Source organism: Trichoderma harzianum, assembly GCF_003025095.1.
Source record: "Trichoderma harzianum CBS 226.95 unplaced genomic scaffold M431scaffold_2, whole genome shotgun sequence".
NCBI lineage: Eukaryota > Fungi > Ascomycota > Sordariomycetes > Hypocreales > Hypocreaceae > Trichoderma > Trichoderma harzianum.
Genome location: NW_020209250.1, coordinates 124,890 through 144,599, shown reverse-complemented (window position 1 = coordinate 144,599; position 19,710 = coordinate 124,890). Strand labels below are relative to the sequence as shown.

The 19,710-nt window shown below is 46.2% G+C and overlaps 10 protein-coding genes across 10 annotated transcripts; 6 read left to right on the top strand and 4 right to left on the bottom strand.

Moving 5' to 3' along the window:
- Positions 1-125: 125 nt before the first annotated feature.
- On the top strand, positions 126-1,340 carry M431DRAFT_543502 (hypothetical protein; the record flags this gene model as incomplete). The annotated part of the gene is made up of 2 exons (XM_024921155.1): positions 126-276; positions 336-1,340. The coding sequence occupies exons 1-2, from the start codon at positions 208-210 to the stop codon at positions 1,338-1,340; spliced, it is 1,074 nt and encodes a 357-aa protein (XP_024778183.1). The 5' UTR covers positions 126-207.
- A 1,203-nt stretch (positions 1,341-2,543) lies between these two features.
- On the top strand, positions 2,544-4,220 carry M431DRAFT_477721 (hypothetical protein; the record flags this gene model as incomplete). Its single annotated transcript, XM_024915599.1, has 2 exons — positions 2,544-3,004; positions 3,215-4,220. 2 exons carry the CDS (start codon positions 2,544-2,546, stop codon positions 4,218-4,220), a joined length of 1,467 nt encoding a protein of 488 aa, XP_024778182.1.
- A 636-nt stretch (positions 4,221-4,856) lies between these two features.
- On the top strand, positions 4,857-5,516 carry M431DRAFT_527256 (hypothetical protein; the record flags this gene model as incomplete). The annotated part of the gene is made up of 2 exons (XM_024920704.1): positions 4,857-4,950; positions 5,029-5,516. 2 exons carry the CDS (start codon positions 4,857-4,859, stop codon positions 5,403-5,405), a joined length of 471 nt encoding a protein of 156 aa, XP_024778181.1. The 3' UTR covers positions 5,406-5,516.
- A 1,183-nt stretch (positions 5,517-6,699) lies between these two features.
- On the top strand, positions 6,700-8,282 carry M431DRAFT_76544 (hypothetical protein; the record flags this gene model as incomplete). Its single annotated transcript, XM_024922475.1, has 4 exons — positions 6,700-6,915; positions 6,971-7,273; positions 7,331-7,810; positions 7,869-8,282. Coding segments are annotated over 4 exons (1,413 nt in total), but the record flags the coding sequence as incomplete, so codon positions are not given.
- A 794-nt stretch (positions 8,283-9,076) lies between these two features.
- Positions 9,077-10,035, bottom strand: M431DRAFT_477718 (hypothetical protein; the record flags this gene model as incomplete). The annotated part of the gene is made up of 3 exons (XM_024915598.1): positions 9,077-9,456; positions 9,512-9,693; positions 9,752-10,035. 3 exons carry the CDS (start codon positions 10,033-10,035, stop codon positions 9,077-9,079), a joined length of 846 nt encoding a protein of 281 aa, XP_024778179.1.
- Positions 10,036-10,795: 760 nt separating this feature from the next.
- M431DRAFT_543486 (hypothetical protein) lies at positions 10,796-11,803 on the bottom strand (the record flags this gene model as incomplete). The annotated part of the gene is made up of 2 exons (XM_024921154.1): positions 11,246-11,803; positions 10,796-11,186 (listed from the first exon to the last, which is right to left on the bottom strand). Exons 1-2 carry the CDS (start codon positions 11,743-11,745, stop codon positions 10,796-10,798), a joined length of 891 nt encoding a protein of 296 aa, XP_024778178.1. The 5' UTR covers positions 11,746-11,803.
- A 660-nt stretch (positions 11,804-12,463) lies between these two features.
- Positions 12,464-13,827, bottom strand: M431DRAFT_13053 (hypothetical protein). Its single transcript, XM_024912455.1, has 3 exons — positions 13,541-13,827; positions 13,405-13,487; positions 12,464-13,346 (listed from the first exon to the last, which is right to left on the bottom strand). The coding sequence occupies exons 1-3, from the start codon at positions 13,769-13,771 to the stop codon at positions 12,638-12,640; spliced, it is 1,023 nt and encodes a 340-aa protein (XP_024778177.1). The 5' UTR covers positions 13,772-13,827; the 3' UTR covers positions 12,464-12,637.
- Positions 13,828-14,588: 761 nt separating this feature from the next.
- On the top strand, positions 14,589-15,033 carry M431DRAFT_75837 (hypothetical protein; the record flags this gene model as incomplete). The annotated part of the gene is made up of 2 exons (XM_024922393.1): positions 14,589-14,810; positions 14,872-15,033. The coding sequence occupies 2 exons, from the start codon at positions 14,589-14,591 to the stop codon at positions 15,031-15,033; spliced, it is 384 nt and encodes a 127-aa protein (XP_024778176.1).
- A 713-nt stretch (positions 15,034-15,746) lies between these two features.
- On the bottom strand, positions 15,747-17,907 carry M431DRAFT_74372 (hypothetical protein; the record flags this gene model as incomplete). The annotated part of the gene is made up of 5 exons (XM_024922215.1): positions 15,747-16,707; positions 16,770-16,860; positions 16,921-17,428; positions 17,512-17,668; positions 17,735-17,907. The coding sequence occupies 5 exons, from the start codon at positions 17,905-17,907 to the stop codon at positions 15,747-15,749; spliced, it is 1,890 nt and encodes a 629-aa protein (XP_024778175.1).
- Positions 17,908-18,279: 372 nt separating this feature from the next.
- M431DRAFT_490123 (hypothetical protein) lies at positions 18,280-19,122 on the top strand (the record flags this gene model as incomplete). Its single annotated transcript, XM_024916762.1, has 1 exon — positions 18,280-19,122. One exon carries the CDS (start codon positions 18,280-18,282, stop codon positions 19,120-19,122), a length of 843 nt encoding a protein of 280 aa, XP_024778174.1.
- Between the last annotated feature and the right edge of the window lie 588 nt (positions 19,123-19,710).

The following is a 19,710-nucleotide window of genomic DNA, read 5'->3' as shown; positions in this document are numbered from 1 at the left end:
GACTAGAACTCCGCCTAACGCGGAGTTTGGCACTGAGTTCAGAGGATTTCTAGACAGTCTGGATTAATAATGACACTGAAATTTTAACACACTTAAACTACCATCGATTGGTTATACTATCAGGGCGCTGTGCGTGAGGCATTGAACGGATCAATCCATCGCTGATTAGGCCTGGTGTAACTGCTTGCGCTTCTTTTAAGGTCAGCCATGCCTTCGCGAAGGTGGCATAGCAAGTCTAGGCTTGGTTGCGCGCCATGCAAGAGACGTCGTGTCAAGGCAAGCAAAGCCTTTCACAATGTGAAACTGTGCAGCACACCTAATTATCAAAATGCTAGTGTGACATGAATACACCAGTTTGTGGTAGATGCGACCGTTTTGGAGAGCACTGCCCATTTGCAGACACCAGCGTTGCCCGCGGAGCCTCAATAGAAGCCCTCCAAGCAGGCATTGTCACCTGGGACTCAAGCCTATCTGTGTCCAGCGATATATCTAGCCTGTCACCTTCGATGCTTCTATTGACAAAGTCTGCTCAATGCGAGGCGTCTTTGATTTTTTACGAGGCTCAGCAGCATGTTTTTGCGATGCAAGCTCTCAACGCCTTGTCCGTGCTATTCTGCCAGGGTCAAGCCGCTCGCAGTAGTATCAAGGCGCATGCCTGGCATCTGAAAGCCTCTGCAGGTTTCCATGCCTCTGTCGCCGGTAAAGTAGTCAGTACCTACTTTGCTCAGTGGATTTTCGGCCTAGCAACCACCGTCTTCCAAATTCGTTTGTGCGTCACTCATCCAAGAGAGGACGCCATAGCCGAGACCTTTCACTTACTCAGAGGCACCGCAAGACTTGCCGTCGCCATCGCACCCCGATTCATGCAAGATCAAAGGCTAGCACACGATAGAACAAAAGACACGGGCGCAAAGATCCATCTCGAGTTTCTAGAACGAATCAAACTCTTGAAAAGAAACATTCGTATGGTGGAGCCGAACCAGGAATATCTGATTCAAGCTGCTGAATTGCTACAGACTTGGTGTGTTTCTATCCAGGGACAGCCAAGGACGTGGTTACACATTTTGTCATGGCCGGCCTTGGTGAGTGAAGCTTTTGTCGCCCAACTACATTGTAAAAATAAGAATCGCTCAGTGGCACTTGCTATCTTTTTGCATTGGTGTGTTATAATGATTAGATTTGATGACACTTGGTTTCTGAATGGGTGGATAACACAACTGGCGCAGCAAGCGTGGGCGCAATTGGAAGGAGGTTGGGAGTCCACGGTCATAGTAGCTGCTCGAGCTCTGCAGTTGGGCCCTAAAGAAGAGACAATAAAGGATTACGGTAGAAAAGCATAAGTAATCTATAGAAATGCATTTCATGTTATTGCGGCGGTTTCGGTATCTGGCTCAGTCTTTCAGAACCTGGCTCTAACATACCTAGACGCTGCGTCGCCATATGGTCGGAAAATCGAGATGAGCCAGCTAGTTAAGGGAACCAGTGGCAGTTTCTACAAGAGACTGGATACTGCTCAAAAGTTTTTGGTCGTCGAGCAGGTAACGGAAGCAATTCACGACAGCTTATACTATCTGGTCAATATCACCTCTGAATCGGTATACAGCCAGCTACGAAACGTATACCCAATGGCGTACGGGGTTTTACGTCGAAACTAGAGCGCCCTTGAACTAAGCAATGCTAACTAGACTAATTGTTAATTAGAAATATACAAGTATACCCAGTTCGGAGTTCCAATATGCCTTGCCGCGCGCCTCGGGTTTTAAATATAGAAATTTCCGAAGAACCAGGGAAGCCAAGTGCGGGTTTACATCGACTACTGATTTGGGCGCAGCTGTTAGACTTACAACGCCTTGTTGGGTTGACAGCCGACAGTGATACTTAGCATCAATTGCCATGTAATTTCCTTTTGTCCGACAGATGATCTTGACCTCTCTGACGTCTTGGACACCTTTCGGAGCTCCGAGTGTCCAACAAATTGTTAAGGTTTGGGGGTTGTACAATAATAGAGGTGATGTCTTTGTAGAAATAAAGTCTGCTAAGAAAAAATGGCGGAACCAGAACTTGTTATTATTGCTAGCTCGGTGGCTGGAGATCCAAGTTCACTCTAGTAAAGATGATTGAATCCTTTAGTTGAGGGGCCAAGGGCGTTTCTACAATGTTCATTGTCACGTTAGAGAGGGAGATAGACTAGGTATAGGGCGACCAATGATAGCTGGCCCCGGAACACAGCTGCCCGGGTTTTTCTATGGAGAACACGCCGAAAATGGGGGTACCTTGAGAACGGACGAAAGGAATTGCTCCCAGGACATGTTGCTTTGTAAAAGATGATAGCTTTAATCTAGATCACGACAAGAGAGGTGCTAGTTTCGCATCAATCGACGAGTGATGAGTCGCTATGGTCTTGCCGAGATAGAATTACTAATTCAATTGCTCCTTGTGCATTCACACAACCCCCTTTTCAACATATAAAGGAAACATTATAAAGTGTGTAGACTGACGTGGCATCAACAACCCAAAAGGAAACCTCATCAACTCCTATAACAATGTTGTTACTCACCACAACCATTTATTTATTATCGCATCTGGCAGCTGCTCAGTATTTGTCTCCGTCTTTTGCCAACTTTACCGGAGACAATGGCAAAGAGATAGACTTGGGATATACTAAAATTCGAGGGACTCGAGTGGCATCATCATCTTTTCTCATCAATGCCTGGCTGGGTGTTCGGTACGGAAAAGCTCCCACTGGCAACGGCCGCTTCAAAGCGGCCGTCCAGATTGATGAGAAAAGCGACTCTTCAGCGTCAGTGTTTAATTCCACAACATTCGGACCTATATGCTACCAAGGATGGACACCGAGCGCTCCCGAGAGTAGTCTGGCCAAGACATTGTATTATCATACTGGAAACCGGGAAGAGAGCGAAGATTGCTTGTTGTTGGATATCTACGCTCCTTCAGAACCCACTTCGAAGAATATTCCTGTATTGTTGATCATACACGGAGGTGGGTATGATCAGGGTGGCAGCACCTCAATCAACCCTGTCGACATAATGGCCGCGGCTCCCGGGCAATTCATGGTTGTATCTATTCAGTATAGGTTGGGTGCTTTTGGATTTCTGGCTGGAGCAGAAGTATCCGAAAGTGGAACTCTGAATGCCGGTTTGCTAGATCAACGTCTCGCAATGCAATGAGTTCAACGTCACATATAATCCTTTAGCGGTGATCCCGCCCAGGTCACCATCGACGGCGGATCGGCTGGCGGTGGCTCTGTTTACCATCAACTGCTCTGGAATGGCGGCGAAGCAGATCCCCCATATCGTGCGGCAATAGTCGAATATCCTTGGATGCCAAATGTTCTCAACACCAGTCAGCTCGAGCTTCAATATCGACAGATCTTGACTGCCTCAAAATGCATCAACATCTCTTGTTTGCGAGAGTTATCAGCAGAAGAGTTCAATACCGCACAACAGAAGGTCCTAGCATCTGCCACTTATGCCTTTGGTACCTTTTATTTTGGCCCTGCTATTGATGGAATTAATGTGCAAGGTCTCCCTCCAAAGGAAACTGAGGCTGAGCACTTCGCGACCGTTCCACTGATGACGACCCGAGACGGAAATGAAGGGTTTGCCTTTACGCCGCAGGACATTACAACAGAACAAGACTACAACGCCAGGGTGCGCACCTTCTTGAACGGCGGAGTAAACTTTTTCGGTCAACTCGATAGACTTTATCCGTTAGTTGAAGAAGGAGCATTTGGGTATAACAATACTCAAACAAAGGCGGAGTATCTGTTCGGCGATTGGGTCATTCAATGTCCAACGTATAACCTTGCAAGATCGTTTACGGACAATTTATCCAAACTCGATGCCCTCCATCAACCTGTTTATAAGCTTATCGCAGGTTATCCCACGTACGACAGTGCCTACCATGGAAGCTACAGCAGCCTCGTCTTCTCCACCAAGCCCATTCCTGCTGAGGATATATCCCCAAATGTTGAAATCGGCCGGGTTTTACAACATTATTTCACGTCGTTTATAATCACTACCGATCCGAACAAACATGCCATGGAGAAGCCCAACGATCGCTACGTTGAATGGCCCCAGTACGGTGCAGCGAGTAACATTCTCTACATAAACTCTACTGTACCCATTCAAATTCAACACATCGACGCGGCTGCTCGTTGTGACTTCCTGCTTTCTCATTCATCTGTGACGGCGAACTGACGAATTTATTCTCGTGAAAGGGGAAAGGAGCCACTTGATACCTGTGTTATCTAAAGAAAGCCTCACTGGTCCCCCGCTAAGCCTGCTATTCTCCCGAACATCACGCAGGTGCCATCTTACAGCGCAATATAATATGTAACTTTAGAGTAAAACTCCAGGGCATCAGAACATTGGTTCAAAATAGTTTCCTATTATTTTATTTACTGTTCGTATAGAATTCTTAGCTGTGGCATTAGGCTGGCAGAAAGATTTAGACTAAATTATTATTTATTTAAAACAAGTATCCGTTCACTCCACCATGAGTAGCCAACTTCGGATATCCGAAACGCGCGGCTAGGACTTGGCGCCGGACATGAGGTTGCTTACAAGCTCAACACCTCATTTTGAGATCTCCGCAGTTACGTTTTTCATGAACGTCAAGCGTGAATTAATACAGGATGCCATAGTACTGTTTATGCATGTAACGTAAACTCTCAATATATTAACATATAAAAGAGCACTGACAGAACGACCAACTTTACATACTAGCATTCATACAGCCGACGTTGCTTCACTGACTGAGAGTGTCGCTTCCATTGCCCTTTCATTAAAGCTGCTTTTCTCAGACTATTGTGCGACAAAATACGAAAGAGCAATATGACTACGCCTTCTGCTGTACCTTATGTTCACTGCGGGAGGGATCCAGAGATTGCAGCTGCGGTAGAGCTAGCATTACAGCCGGAGTACAACGGTGAGTGACTACGTGCTCCTTAAACACAACTTGGCGAACCCCATTGTACTATACTGATAATAATCGTTCGGCATACAGCAATCGCAACCTTCTACACGATCGAGCAGATTCGCGAGAACTTACCCAATATACCTTCCCGTAGAGCTCAGCTGCAGGAGAATTCTCCATCTAGTGACATGTCGGATTTTCCACGAGCTGTCATTTTTGGCACGGCTTTTCCCCGAGAGCAAGTTTTGGAAACGATGAAATTGGCGAATGCTGATCAAGTTGTGTGGCTGCATGACAGTCGAAAGTTGACAAAGGAAGACGGGCAGGGCATTCCGAAGAAGGAGCTCGGGACAACCGGTGGCAGACGTATTAAAGCGTGTCTAGCAGAATGTCTCAAGCAACCAGAAGAAGGAGGATCTCTTGATGAGTTAAAGCCTCGGAACCTAGGAAGCCTGTGCTTGTACTAGATAGTACCTACGTCAGGGGAAATTGGTTTAAGCCTACAGTAACCTTGGCTTACTGGGTGGGCGGAAGGCTTGCAATTTGATCCCTAGGCTTGCGGATGCTACAGATATTACAGACTAGATATATCCTCTATAGAATTTACTATAAGATATACCTTTTTCACTTAAAACTCAAGCAAGATTGCGTATTACTCGTTTATTTATACGCTTCTCTATATGTTTTCCAGCTGCCTTGGGCAGCATCAGGTCTTTTCTAGCAACCTCAGGCAATAGCAGGCCGTTCTTTCGCCAAGATGACCTTAATCTCCTTCATCTCCACTACCAGCTGCCATCCTAAGGTCCATGAAAGGTCAGTCAGTTAGCAAGTGCATACACATCCAGCATACTGCTACGCTAATGAACTAATACTGCACTAATCTCGCCGCATACGATACGCTCCACCCACCGAAGCCGCACGCCGCACGCCACTATACTGGAGGGAGTTTGGCAAACTTGGTAGATCAGTTGGATGGCTGGATGGCCGATGAATTGGGGCGGGTGATAAGGTATAAGATAGTGCGCCATAGCTGTAAAACAGTCAGAAGTACAATTTCTCATCTACAAACGTACTACCAGAAGCTATTGGCCAACAGATTTTACGAGTTTTGCAAACCGAAATGACGTTGCAATTATTTACAAGCCTAGCTATTCTACTAGGGTTGCGAAGCGCCGTTACCTCCCGGTAAGGAGGTAGGTAAAGGACCTTTGGAGCTTAGTCGGATTACGGACAGCTGTATTTAAATAACAAATTGACCCCAATGTCTCTGCTTTACAAATCAACTTCCACAAAGGTCGCCTTGACACTTTACCCTGAAACGTGGCGAGTGTTCTTTTAACTGACTGAGACAACATGGCTTCAGCCAATATACAGGCAGATCCCTCCGACATCGCCAGTAATACCGACGCTTCAATACCAATGTTATCACGTTTAGCATGTCGAGTGAGAAAACTCAAATGCAATCGTGCCAGGCCAGCATGCGCTCGTTGCGTTGAGTTTGGCCGCAACTGTGCCTATCCCCAACCCAAGAGAAAGCCATCAGATCGCAAACATCTAAAGGGTCTTGAGGCGCGCCTAGGTATATTTAAAACGATTTGTGAAAGGCAGTGATAGCAGCCTCTTACGGATGTGTGCATAGAACAACTCGAGAAAAATCTGAACGAGCTAGAATATCTGGACGACGAAACTCCTCCTCTGAAAGTTCAGGAAGAGCTGTGAGTCTAAGTAATCAGACTTTGACGTACTACTAACACCTTCAGCAATCGTACCTTCTTCAGCAACCAGTATTACTCAATTCCTGTTGTCCATCCCGGCCGCTACTACGATGCATGCTACGGTGAAGGATCGCGAAGACCGCCTTGGTGCTTGCAGTACGCTGTTTGGTCATTGGCAGCCAATGGTCACTCAGTATATGACTCTCATGCTTCATCGCTTTACGAAAGAGCTCGTAAATATGCAGAAGAGGATGAGATGAAGGTAGGAGAGTGAAACATGCCATATACTTGGTTGCCGATTCTGATCTACAAGAAAGGACCAAGGAGAGCACTTCATTTCGGTAGCACATGTACAGACTTGGCTTTTGCTTGCCACTTTTGAGTCTAACACCATGCTTTTCACCAGAGCTTCAGTTAGTCTAGCCAAGACTATGCGCCTATCTCAAATGATGGGCCTTGATCGACTGGATGGCGCGAGCGATGGAGCTCGAGTGGTTCTGCCACCCCCCGTATCTTGGTGTGAGCTAGAAGAACGCAGGCGAGTATTTTGGGGTGCTTTTGCAATCGATTCGCATGCCAGTTTAGCAACAGGCTGGTCCTGCTTAATAGATCCAAACAGCGTCAGTCAACCCTAACACCCCTCCCTACGACTGGACTAGTTTCTCACACTTTTACAGATACGCACCCGCCTTCCCGCCTCAGAAAGGGCCTTTTCAGAAGGTAATGAGGAAACCGTTCCGTTCCTGGACGAGATATCCAAAGGGGGCTCTTACGATGACTTTGCCAGCACTCTCGTCACACTCCAAGTCTACAGAAGCATATTGCAGCACATACTTTGCCAAACGCAACGAGAACAAGTCGACACTTCGCCAGATTCGTTCTGGATCCGTCACTACCGCCTGGATGACAGACTGTCACCCATTATTTCTAACTTTCCCAACAGTCTTGTGCTGCCGCTGAAAGTCACGAATGTACACGCGATTCAGATGAATTGCAATCTTCATGCTGCCTACATTTGTTTGCATCATGCAGTTATGGAGAATCAGTCCGGAACATTACCACCCACTGTCAGACAATCCAGCCTTGGTCGGCTAAAAACATCAGCGATCGAGATTGTAAATATCTTGAAGCTGGCACCTCATTCCATTGCAAATCTTGTGCGCAACGTGATCTGTGATTAATGAATTTGGAATTTATACGCTAACAGGCCTACAGAAAGATCACTGGAGTGCGATGCCCCTTTATTTGGCCAGCACAGTCTATGTCTTGCAAGCCAAAATGGATCCAGAAACTGGCCTCAATGCCACTGATGCGTCTGATCTCCAATTCCTGATAAGCTCCATGGAAGCTATCAGCCGAACTCATAAAGTTTCGCGTGTCTTTCTAGAGCAAACATATTTGGACATTTGCATAAATGGGCTTGAATCCCGCATTGGGATTCCCGATCTAAGCAAATATCATCAGATGTTCTTGAATGCAAAGAGCAGCATTCCCTTTGTAGCGCGAACTATGCTGTCTGGCGGTAGCGAGATCTTGAACTCTTCTATTCCTGATCTTGCTTTTCAAATTCCATCTGGTTGGGATATTTGGCCTGAGCTAGCTGATATAATAGGCATTGAGTATTTTTAAAAAGCAAAGATTTGATTACACATAGTTATTACAGCCTCATCTTTTATGAATAATTATTATAATAAACGTAGTTGCCAGTTCCCTGACAGTCGACGCCCAACCGACATTGACCAACAAACTTACAACCTCCGACACGTTAGACCAAGGCTAGTGCTGTCATGAAAAGACGAACTGAAAGAGGGCAAAAACATAGTTATCAGCCTGGACACCAAGGGCCTCGGCAGCTCTCTCGGGATCATAACTAACATAGATCTAGAGGTTGAGGGTAGTCTTTATCTCCAACTACAACCCACTCGTACTAGGAATATCCCAGATCACCAAAGTTCTCAAGTTATTAGTCATCGGCCTCGGCGTAGAAGTCCAGCCCGAGATCGACCATACGTCCGACGAACCGCTTACTCACATTTAGCAGCACATTATCGTCAAAAAACTGGCGGGATACTCAAAAATATCATTCTTTACGCCTCTTGCTGCCTCTCATTCCTGAGAAATACCATCTATTTTTACGTTTAAATACTCTATGTGCCGTTCACGCTCCAAAATAGCAGAACGCGCTCCTGCGGCTGTGTGATTCCATTAACGCTTGATGAACCCCATGCAGGATGTTATGTATTTGGAACTTTGTAATCTTTATTTAATCGTGGATGCTGGTATACCAACGCTGGCCAACCATATATTTTAATCTCATGTTCAACTCAAATATATCTGGGTGATTTAGAGATGCCGCAGTTGACCTGATTGATATCTGAGTGTATATCCACAAATGCCCGCCATTAATCAATAGACTCTCTACTCTACTGCGAAAAGTCTGTGCTGCAGATAAGGTCCTTGTGCTCTTTAAGCGAGCTCAATGTTTCCTCGCACTTCCCAGTTATCCCTTGATACGCATCAGTTCCCAACGGCAACCTAAAAGGCATCTCGCGACCAGCCGCAGAACCCTCGCCGCGAACAAAGTCCAAAATGAGCGATACTCCCTTTTCTGGATCACCTGGTTCTTTCCCTCCGAGAGCAGCAAGCATGCCCAACAAAGCTTGGGAAGCAGGTTTGTATTCCGCGATTTGTGCTTCGTGATATTTGGCATTGCTTCCGAGCGACGTTCGGAAGAGCCCCGGTTCAACAAGCATCGTCTTTATTCCTAGAGGGGAAGTCTCTCTCCAGAGACTCTCAACAAGACCTAAAATTTGGTGTTAGATATACCTAACTAATAAAGATGATAAAGGCCATCACACCTTCAAGAGCAAACTTGGATCCTGAGTATGCACCGCCAAATGGGTGTCCAACCCAAGCAACCAGAGAGCTAAAGAATACTATTTTGCCATCCTTTCGCTCTCTAAAATAAGGCAGAAATGCTTTGGTAACTTTGAAGACTCCAAATACATTTGTTTCAAACTGTTGTCGCACTTCTTCAACGCTAGAAAATGTTAGCATCACATTCAGCCGCGAATACTAAAATGGACGCATCATTCTACCTTGCTTCTTCCCAAGACGCGCCGGTTGAAGAGCCAGCATTGTTAACGAGCACATCTACCGCGCCGTATACAGCGATGGCCTGCTCTGCGATCTTGTTCAAGTTTTGTTGGTCATCTGTGACATCAAGCTGCAACGTCTTAGCTCCGGCACTTTCCAAGTCTCGGATACTGTCAAGCTTTCGGGCTGTCGCAATAACACGATCGCCCCGAGCCAAAATTTGAGTAACAAAAGTTCGGCCAAAGCCAGAAGAGCATCCAGTCACGAGCCATACAAGGGGTGCCATTGTCGAGTAGAATTCTGTTTGCTCGATTCACACAATAAGTCCGGATATTTGTTTGCAACGAAATATTTTATTCATCATGGTCAAAGCTGCTGTTTATATACACGAATGTCTTGCATGTGATGATATATCACTTTTCTCCCTTCTGTTAGGTTAAGTAGCTTCTATCCATTCAATCGCACGAGGAGCGGGTGGAAGCGGACTCTGTATAGGCGAAAAGAAGCACTGGAGCGGCCGCCCAGTATACCGACTTTGGGATTGAAGCGGATAGTGGAACGAGAGAAACGTACACTAATTCATTGATACGAACTTGCAACCGGATTTATATAGCTAGTATTTGGATCCTATCGGGCGAGATCGACGGACTTTGCTTATCTCCAGTAAGTCGCGCTACTATTTTGTACAGGCGTCCTGCGCGGTTTTGCACCATTTGCCAGACTGGTGAAAGTCATTGTCAAAATTAAGAGGATAGTTTCCTAAAATGGTTGGCATAACGTCAAAACTAATTTTTCTGTACGTCATTGTCTTGAGATTGTTTCATGATACGCTCATGCGTATACTGAGTAATCACAAAAAACGCGACAGGCTAGTTGACACTACTACTCTATCTAGCCAAAGTCACCACTTTGGCTGTACAAGTACAAGTAAAAGATACTCGCAGAAAGCCAAACAAACTGTGTTTTATCTTTGCATGATAGATACTAACTATAATGCTACTCTCAGGTTGATGAACTAGAGTACGTCAAATGGACAAGTCAACGACTTAGGCTTCCAAATGCACGTTGTTGCAGACATCGCCAAAGACCTCTATAGCATGGGATAAGTAGTTCTGCACAACTTGAATCCTGCCTGCCAAGTCTCGACCTAGTGGAAGGGCCCTTTCTGCCTCGTGGCCTTTACCAACGCCTTCTCCCACAACGACTTCGTAGACAGCTTTCATGGCCTTGTCTTTGTCTCCATTGGGAGCAAATTTGCCGGTAGACATAATGTTCATTAGCGTTTCCGACATTGATCCCTTGTAGTCGTCGGGAAGCGGGTTTTGACCCAGTATGGTCGCATCGCCCATGCCTGTGTTAAAAGTTCCAAGAAGGACAGTCAATACTCGGATATTAAACGCCTCAACCTCCTTTGCTAGTGCCTTTGACATGCCTAAGCTCTAGTTAGCTCTACTTCATCTTCTATTTTGGTTCGATGCAGATAAAATGGTAGTCACGTACTGTCCAGTGCAGCTTTACCAGCTCCATAGGGACCCATAGTAGGGTTGGCCTCCAAGGCAGCACCGCTGCTCATGTTGACGATGATTCCGAATCTTCGTTTGCGTTGGTGTTTGACGGCAGCCCTAATCAGACGGCTCGGGCCAAAGTATAGCGTCTCCATCAGCGCGCGGTTTTCGCCATCGGTGAAGGTTTCCACAGGATTGTAAATGCAATACCCTGCGTTATTCACGAGGACATCAACCTGCTGCCCTCGACTTTCAAGATCATCAATCACTTTGTCGCAGTTAATATCATTGACATCCAATTGAATCCATTGACCGCCCTTGCTCTCAACCTCAGAAACGAGGTGCGGTGTAGCTGATGGCTTGCGTGAAGTTGCAATCAAGTTGTGGCCATTTGCCTGGACGATACGAGCCAGCGCCAATCCGAAGCCAGACGAAGATCCAGTGATGAGCCATGTCAGAGGCTTCTTGGGGGTGGTGTATGTAGCTGCCATTTTTATGGATATAGAATGTTCTTGAAAGTATTTGTAGGTAATCTTGATGATGCTTGCGGATGAGACTGGTTGCTTGAGATGGTTTGAGAACTTGGAATATGTCCGGGAGAACCAGCCTTTATATAACAAACTTCCACACGCATATCCTTCCGACCAACACGGTCCTCTCTTTCATCGATAATTCTTAAAATCCGTTGAACTCGGACATAGACGTCTTAATGCCATATTTTTTTGTCGATTCAAAAGCATACCATCCAAGTTGTCGTTGGCCGCCGGAATTTTGCAGGCAAATGAATCCATGGCTCGGGCCATGACCTTGACCCCGATTTCCTATTTTGGAAAACTTTCCGGAAGATGCCCCACCAAACATCGGCACGGCTCACGGGGTTCCCCCGAGTGTTTCCGTCTCGGATCGGCTTTTAGTTTGTCTTTTACTGTAAAATTATTGTGAAATATCGTCATTCAATCAAAATGTAATCCAACCCAGACTTGAGATATGATGATTCTATTGGCGTTAGCCAGTGGCATGCAGGCCAAAAGACAGTCGCCGCTGTGCCAATGGAATGCCTGCTGTTTCGCTATGCCTTTTCAGGACGTAGTATGTCAGGACATCAGCAACCAACAGCCATTTGCCAACTTCTGCTTCAATAGTTGGGTGACTCTTGATTCCTCGCGGTGGTAACTAGCACGTGACTTTAGAGAAGCAGTGAGAACAATGGTTCAGTATGCAATTATGTATGCTGCCAACTGGCTTCAACTCCCTACACTCACAAAAGCTATAAGCGTCGCCGTCTTAGCATTCCAAATTGTAAATTCAAGCATGAATAAACACAAACAGTTGGTCCAGAAAATCCATCAGTCATATATATCCTGTCATAGACTAAACTACACTTCAAGCTTGCTTCTCCAATTCCAAGATTCTCTTGGCCGTGTCAGCCATCGTCTCATCGAGGCTCCTAAATGTCAAATTGAGCGCTTCAGTTGCCTCGTCCGCAATAATTGTTGCAGGAACCACTTGTTCGTCCTCTCCACTGTCGGCAGGCAAACGGCCCTTCAGTTCAGGCACTTTAGCAAGAGAGTTCACAAGCGCTGTATATGTCATGGAGTGGCCTCCAATGGTGAGTCTCTTATTAGCAACCTTGGGTTCCGTGAGCGCTTTTACATGTGCCTCGGCCAAGTCGCGAACATCGACGTAGCTCGGGAAAGTTGTAGGAGGAATCGTCGTATATGAGCCATTAAAGAAACTGTAGATGATCTTGGCGCTGTAGTGCAGACCCTTTGCGCCCTGCTTCACTGGCTCTATCGGAGGTCCGAAGATGAGAGCGGGTAGAAAGACGGTGACGGAAAATTGAGGAGAGTTTGTCTTGACGAAATCCCAGATAGCAAGCTCCCCTTCTTTCTTTCCCGAGCAGTAAGAGATGTAGGCATTCTGAGCCTCGCGTGCTGCCTCCTGCGAGATTGGGAGCCAGGTGGAGTTGGTGAGGGGGCCAGCAGACACCTCTTCAGGCGAGCCTGTGGTGCAGGCATTGATAGAGCCAGTGACGACGACAGACTTTAGAGCTGGTGCATTTGCTTGCGCAGAGCGAAGAATCGCTAGGTTACTATTCGTGTGGCGATTAGCGGCGTACCGATTATCGTTTACTAGGCAGGTAATCTTACCCTTCAACACTGGGATTTAGAAAGTGTTGATCATAGTCGGTATTCTCCGGATTGTCCAAAAGAGGCGCAGCGACATGCACAACCTATTAAGAGTGTTAGAACTCACAGAAGCAAGATATCTTGATGATGAACTGACATGGTCAAATTTGTTCTTTTTAAATAATTCATCCCAAGCCTTTTCGTTCGTGATATCCTCGACAACAACTACTTCAAGAGAGTCTTTCCATTCTGGGTGAAAAGAGTAAATGTCATTAGCGGCTGTCGCTGATCGAACCGTTCCCACCACTTTATGGTTGAGCTTGATTAGAGCATCAATGATGTGCGAGCCGACAAACGAATTCGCTCCAGTAAGAAGTATGGTAGACATTGCGATGGAGTAAAATGAGCAGATAAACTGTATTAGCTGTATAGATGTTGGATGGTGTGAAGATAGACTTTAGAATAGAGACGCGGTTAGGCTGCGAAAGCTATTCTTTTTGTATCTTTTTCGCAACCTCATCCAAAGACTCTTGCCCCCGCGGTGGCTTCACATTTGGAATTTGCGCACCCTCCTCACGCGCCACACACAATGAAGGGGTGAGGGGAAAGAGTACACCAGAACTAATTTGGATTTTTTAGCATGTATCCTACACTGGTTTTGGTTCCTTCAGTATGCACATCAGTGCAGTGTTTTCTTCCTATAGCCATGACTAATAGAAAAGTCTGGACTGTTCTGGCTTACTCAGAATAGCTAGCATAATGCGTATTAGCAAAGCTTACGCCTCGAGAGTGGTGTTGTAGGAATCCACCTGCAGATTTGATACGCTTCTCATCTATAGACCAATCCTTCGACATTTAGCTTACTACTTTAATGCTAGTGTTTCATTTTGCTGAGTATCATTATTACTTCAGCTGCGCCCGGTTCTAACCTTAACCCGACAGCTTAATTGTAAACCTTATAAATGAGCCGGATATTGCGGTTGTTGCGGGTAATTATAAATCACTCTGGCCCGATTTTCCTTGACAAATTACCTTGGCATGGTTACCCATTGTTTATCTAGCAGATTTATTTATACTGCACTGCCGCCAGAGGCTCAGCCAATACTATACTTCTACGTGAGCTATATATCTTTTCCCGGGCCGACTACTTTGGAGTGCCGTTTACTGCAGAAGAAGAATACTTGATATCACTCAGCATCGTCAAAATGGCATCACCACACGTTCCCTCTTCAGGTTTCAGTGTTCATGTTACCATAACAATTGACCCGGCCAATACTAGCGCCTTCCTTACCGCGTTTCGAAGAATCTACGAAATTGTTGCTGCAGAGCCAGAGTGTACATACTTTGAGGTCTTCCAGTCACTCGAAGAACCCGGCGTTTTTCGCTTCGTGGAAAATTGGAGCAAAGATGTTCAGTGGTTCAAGGAGGTGAGCTAGTTCGAATAGAACTGGTGATGTCTCTGTAGCTAACCATCATTGATACTTGTAGGTCCAACTCACCAAGGCGTACTACACTCCGTATTTAGAGGCGACCGAACCAATGTGGATCAAGCCAAGATTAATCAAATACTTTGAAAGATTCTCGGGAGAATGGATGACAGTGAAACCTGAAAAAACTAGTGCTTATCAGCTGAAGGCACCCATGACATGAAGGAGCTGGAAGATTGCCAGGAACCAAATCCCTCACAGAAAAGTGTTACGCTAGTTGGAGTTCTTGTTAGTGTATACTCGAATACTTTACAACATAAGTCAGTTCTCATGGCCACATGAGCTATATAACAAATTTCTCTGGTCTGCAATAGTGAAATGTGAAGAATGCTCTTGGGATATCTTATTAACGCCCTACTTGGAGGAAATGTTGTTGAGATAACAATGACTTTTTACGCGTAAAACCTACCGACTCGATCTGACCTAATCTTAATCAGGTTAATTCCAAGGAAACCGAACTTGGCCGCCATCAGCAAATCCGGAGAGGTTAACCACATCTATAATTAGGATAAGAGCGCCAATATAGCTGCAATCGCTTATGCAGTGATTATTCAGTAAAGGATTCGCCCCTGCCTTTGATGACGCACATAATCAGGGCAAATGACACTCCGCAGCGTATATTCTCTGTGGCGGTAACTATAATACAGCCCAGGTAGATATTTTATCCCTAGGGATCCAAGAGGTTATACTGCATTGACCTCTATCCCTGCTGAGCCATATTTTCCACTTCATTTATACTAGGGCGGGCCAATAACCGTGAGCTAGTGGTGGAAATCTTTCCCCGCCATTCTTGTATACCTGATATCTTGAAACTAACAAACGTTCCGGTACTGTATACGAATAGCCTCCGAAGAGAGATCCTGCAGATGAAGATGATTAGAATCCCACTCTGTCCCAGTTCCAAACGCCATCCAGAATACCCAAGTCCATTTCTAAGAATTCGGTTCCATCTGCCGCCAAAGTGTTTTCCATAAACTGCAAATCTTCGTCCGAAATAGATAGAAAATGTTCACTCAATTTGGAAGAGTGAAGCGAATCAACACCCAGTTCAACGCCATCTTTCGCGATGTGGGTGCCAGTACTCTCCATCTCTTCGATCAATTCTCGTTCCCAAGGGTATAAATTAATGCGGTCTTTCAGTGTGGAGAGGATGCTCCATGTTGCGTCACCCATCTTGGTGAAGCCGCGCAAACGGTGAGCAATGTGCAATGCCTGGCCAACCGCATGGACAACTTCTGTCCTCCTGGGGACCATTGTACCGCCAACACCATGTATTAACAAAGAGCACAAGAGTGCTGCATTGTCAAAGGGACAGAATGCGACCATGTAATACTTTGCTTGTTGTGGAAAGCAAAGATCAAAAGTGTCTCTGCTGACGGACATGGCTTTTAAGCTTATATCAACAATCTGATGTAATAGAGCCATGGTTTCTGAAGAAATCTCTGTTTCGGTGCGCTCCACCGAGAATATCTCGGATGAAACAAAGATGGACCTCAAAAGTATAGCCTGCGTCATGTAGCCTACGCAGTGCAACTGTAGGCGTTGAAAGGGTATATGTGGAAAGTCTGCATCCCATCGCCTGTCTGGATTGACGACGCTAAATACCGCTGGCAGAGAAGACATCCATGATTCAACAAAAGCAACCTTGCTCTGTAGGTTTGTCTTGTCCACACAATCACCTTCACTCAGCTGCCTTGCAAGCTGATTCTCCAGTATCTTGGAAACAATATGAGATGGGACATCAGGAGTGTTGGACTGATCCAAGGCTGGATTCGGTAGCGATGACGGGGCACCTGATTGTATCATAGGAGGGCGGTTAAAACTGGCTGTCATAAATCTAGTGTAAACAGCGTCAGCTATATGCAAAACAACGAAGGCCTAGCGCAAAGCGGCACATACCTATCCCATGTGTACAGGGCACACCATAACCTTCGTCGAATCTCTAGGTCAAATTCACTCATCTTATCTGAACGCACATCCATGTGGATACCTTGAGACACTCGAGATTAGCTGACTAGTCTCTGTAGCCTATCAAGGGGAACAACTATACCGATTTCTTGAGCCTGTCTCACTGCGGCACCTAGTTCGTGCCAAGATCTGACAAAGTCCGCCTCCCCTTTGTGCCACGTAGCTGAAAGAAAGAGCTGCTGTGCATTAACGAGACCACCAGAGCCTGGAGATAGAAAGCCGCTGATTATCTGTGCGGCATCGTGATAAGACTTGCTTAGATTCTGAACGGAGTCGCCCAGGTCGATCTCCAGCTGAGATGAAGTTTGAGGCGGGAGAAACTGTGTAGAGTTGGCACAAATGCGGAGAATCAGGCAGGTCAACGCAATGGTTGAGGTATTGCGCAAGCTCTGGGCTTCGCGACGGTGACACCACCAGTCGACATAGATGACCATGAAAGACGGCTGGTGCAAAATCCCGTAGTGATAGTTGACATTGTCAAAAAAGTTCTTCACCAGAATGTCTGTATATGGCCGTGGGGGCACGGCGCGGGAGGCTTTGAGAATCGGATCTGGCAGAGCCTCAGACGAATCTGTGTATTCAGCATTGCGCTGAGACAATAAGCCAATGGTCAGCGGTTGTCCTGCTACAAGAGATCCCTACCGCAATAGGGATCTTTTATGAAATGTCTTACAGTTATACTGCCAAAGATTGCATCGTTTTTCTCATACATATAACCCAGCATGTGCATCGCAGATGCCGAATTGGTGACTTGAGTGGCATCATCTTGCGACCCAGAGACAGATGACGAAGACGCAGTTGAAGGCGTCTCTTTTGTAGTGCTCATACGCCTCTCATTTGGCCTAAGTCTGGCTGGTCAGATGAGACTCTGTATACCAGTTGCTTCAATCACTCACTTTTGATGCCTTTGAGTTGACTGTAAGAACTGGCATTTGTGTGCCATTTTGCGGCTAGTGCAGTGGTTACATGGCCACTGGCGGTCGCATTTCTTCTTCATCTTCCGGCACTCGAGACATGCCGTGACGGTGCGCCCTCGGCAGCGCTTGCTTGTATTCTTTTCCAGGTCCATTGTGTCTTGTCGCAATGGCGTATGCAGAAGCTGTCAATCCGAGCTCCAGGTTTGCTCATTGCTCTCTGCGACGCGGCCGCTATATAGCGGGAAAATCCATAATTGTCGGGATTTTGGACGGCCAGCGCGGAGACAAGCACAGAGACTAGCGCGGAGTTGCTGACTGATGCTCCGAATCATTGCGGAATCTGTAACTATTGTCGGGAAACAGTGAAAGAAGATGCTAGATTTAGTTGTCAAGTTGTCTATATAAATGTCAAGAGATCTATTTCGTTAGGACAAAAAACTATCAATTCAGTCTCATCAACAAAAGCCACCAGCTTACAGCAATCTTTACCTTCATCTCAAACCACCGCAAGCACTTACATCACAATGGCTCCTCTTGTATGGTTCATCACTGGAGCAAACGCCGGTTTCGGTCTTACCCTAGTCAATCTAGCTCTTTCCAAGGGCGATACAGTTGTGGCAACTGCCCGAAGCCTCTCAAAGTTTCCTGAGTCTCTTACAAAGAACCCCAATGCCGACTTGGTAGAAACAGAAGTGACCGCGCCAGCTGCCAACATTACCGCGCTAGTCAATGCCGCCGCTACCAAACACGGAAGAATCGATGTACTTGTAAACAATGCAGGTTTTGGACATATCGGCGCCGTCGAGGAAGTTTCCGATGAAGAAGCTCATTACCAATTCGATGTCAACTTCTTTGGCGTGCTCAACTTTACAAGAGCGGTTATCCCACACATGAGAAAGCAAAAGTCCGGTGTCATTGTACAACTTTCCAGCGGCGTGGGCATTCTCGGCCCTCAAGGAGCCCCGCTTTATTCAGCTTCCAAATTCGCGGTTGAAGGTCTGAGCGAGTCCATGGCCATAGAGTTGAAGCCGTTTGGCATTCGCGTTCACATTGTTGAGCCTGGCGTTTTCCGAACCGACTTCTTGAAATCCATCTCCCAAGGCCAGAATGTGAGCCGCCATCTGGAAGGATATGCGGATTTGGGGGGGATGCTCACTGGAATGCACGGAAAGCAGCCGGGCAACGCGGAACTTGGCATCCAGCGTCTGTATGAAATCGCGACTGGGACAGGAATGGCCGCCGGCCTAGAGGATCAACTTCGATTTCCTCTAGGATCGGACTGTTACTCCATGCTGGAGGCAAAAATTAAGATGCTCAATGAAACGGCAGAGAAGGGCAAATCTATTGCGCAGAGCACGGATTATTAAATATTTCGAGTTCTTTATACATACATCTACAGATAGAGCAGCATTGAATGACTATAGATAAAATAAAAGAAACTATTCTTTACCACTACGAGCTCTTCTTAGCTTAAAGGACAAGAAAGTCACTTGATTCATAGTATAATGGCGTCCGGCTGAAAAAACAGTTTAGATGATGCTCTGATCCTAAGGTAAGCCATCGGACCTGGTTTGCTCCATTTGCCTCTGAGTGTATTTTTAGAAGCGGCTTCAACACTCGGAAAATTAAGCTTGTGTGGAGCCAAAGTAAAGGCGCACCACTCAAATCCTTCGCCCAGGTACAAGTGTACTTCGCGAAGCTCGAATAAGATCAACAAGTTTTCTTTGCATGTCGGTGGATAGCAACTAACCGAGCTCATTCTTCATTTGGAGATGTTCCGGTCCTAAAAACCTTGGCAGCAGCTTCACAATTAGCCGAGGCGGTATCGGAACAACTCAAGCCCTCCAGTCATGTCGGCAGATGGCTCAAAGTGGGCAACCGCCTGTTAGTTGTGCTTTCAATGCTTCTTAACTGGGTTTTCATTAACGGAAAAGGACATGCCTTAATTGAAAGAG

Excerpts from the sequence above, each read along its gene's own strand:
- M431DRAFT_13053 (XM_024912455.1), bottom strand. The coding sequence starts at position 13,771 with ATGTCTACCATACTTCTTACTGGAGCGAATTCGTTTGTCGGCTCGCAC. Across the intron at positions 13,488-13,540 it reads AAAAGAACAAATTTGACCAT|GTTGTGCATGTCGCTGCGCC; the intron begins GTCAGTTCATCA and ends CACTCTTAATAG. Across the intron at positions 13,347-13,404 it reads CTAAATCCCAGTGTTGAAGG|TAACCTAGCGATTCTTCGCT; the intron begins GTAAGATTACCT and ends CCACACGAATAG.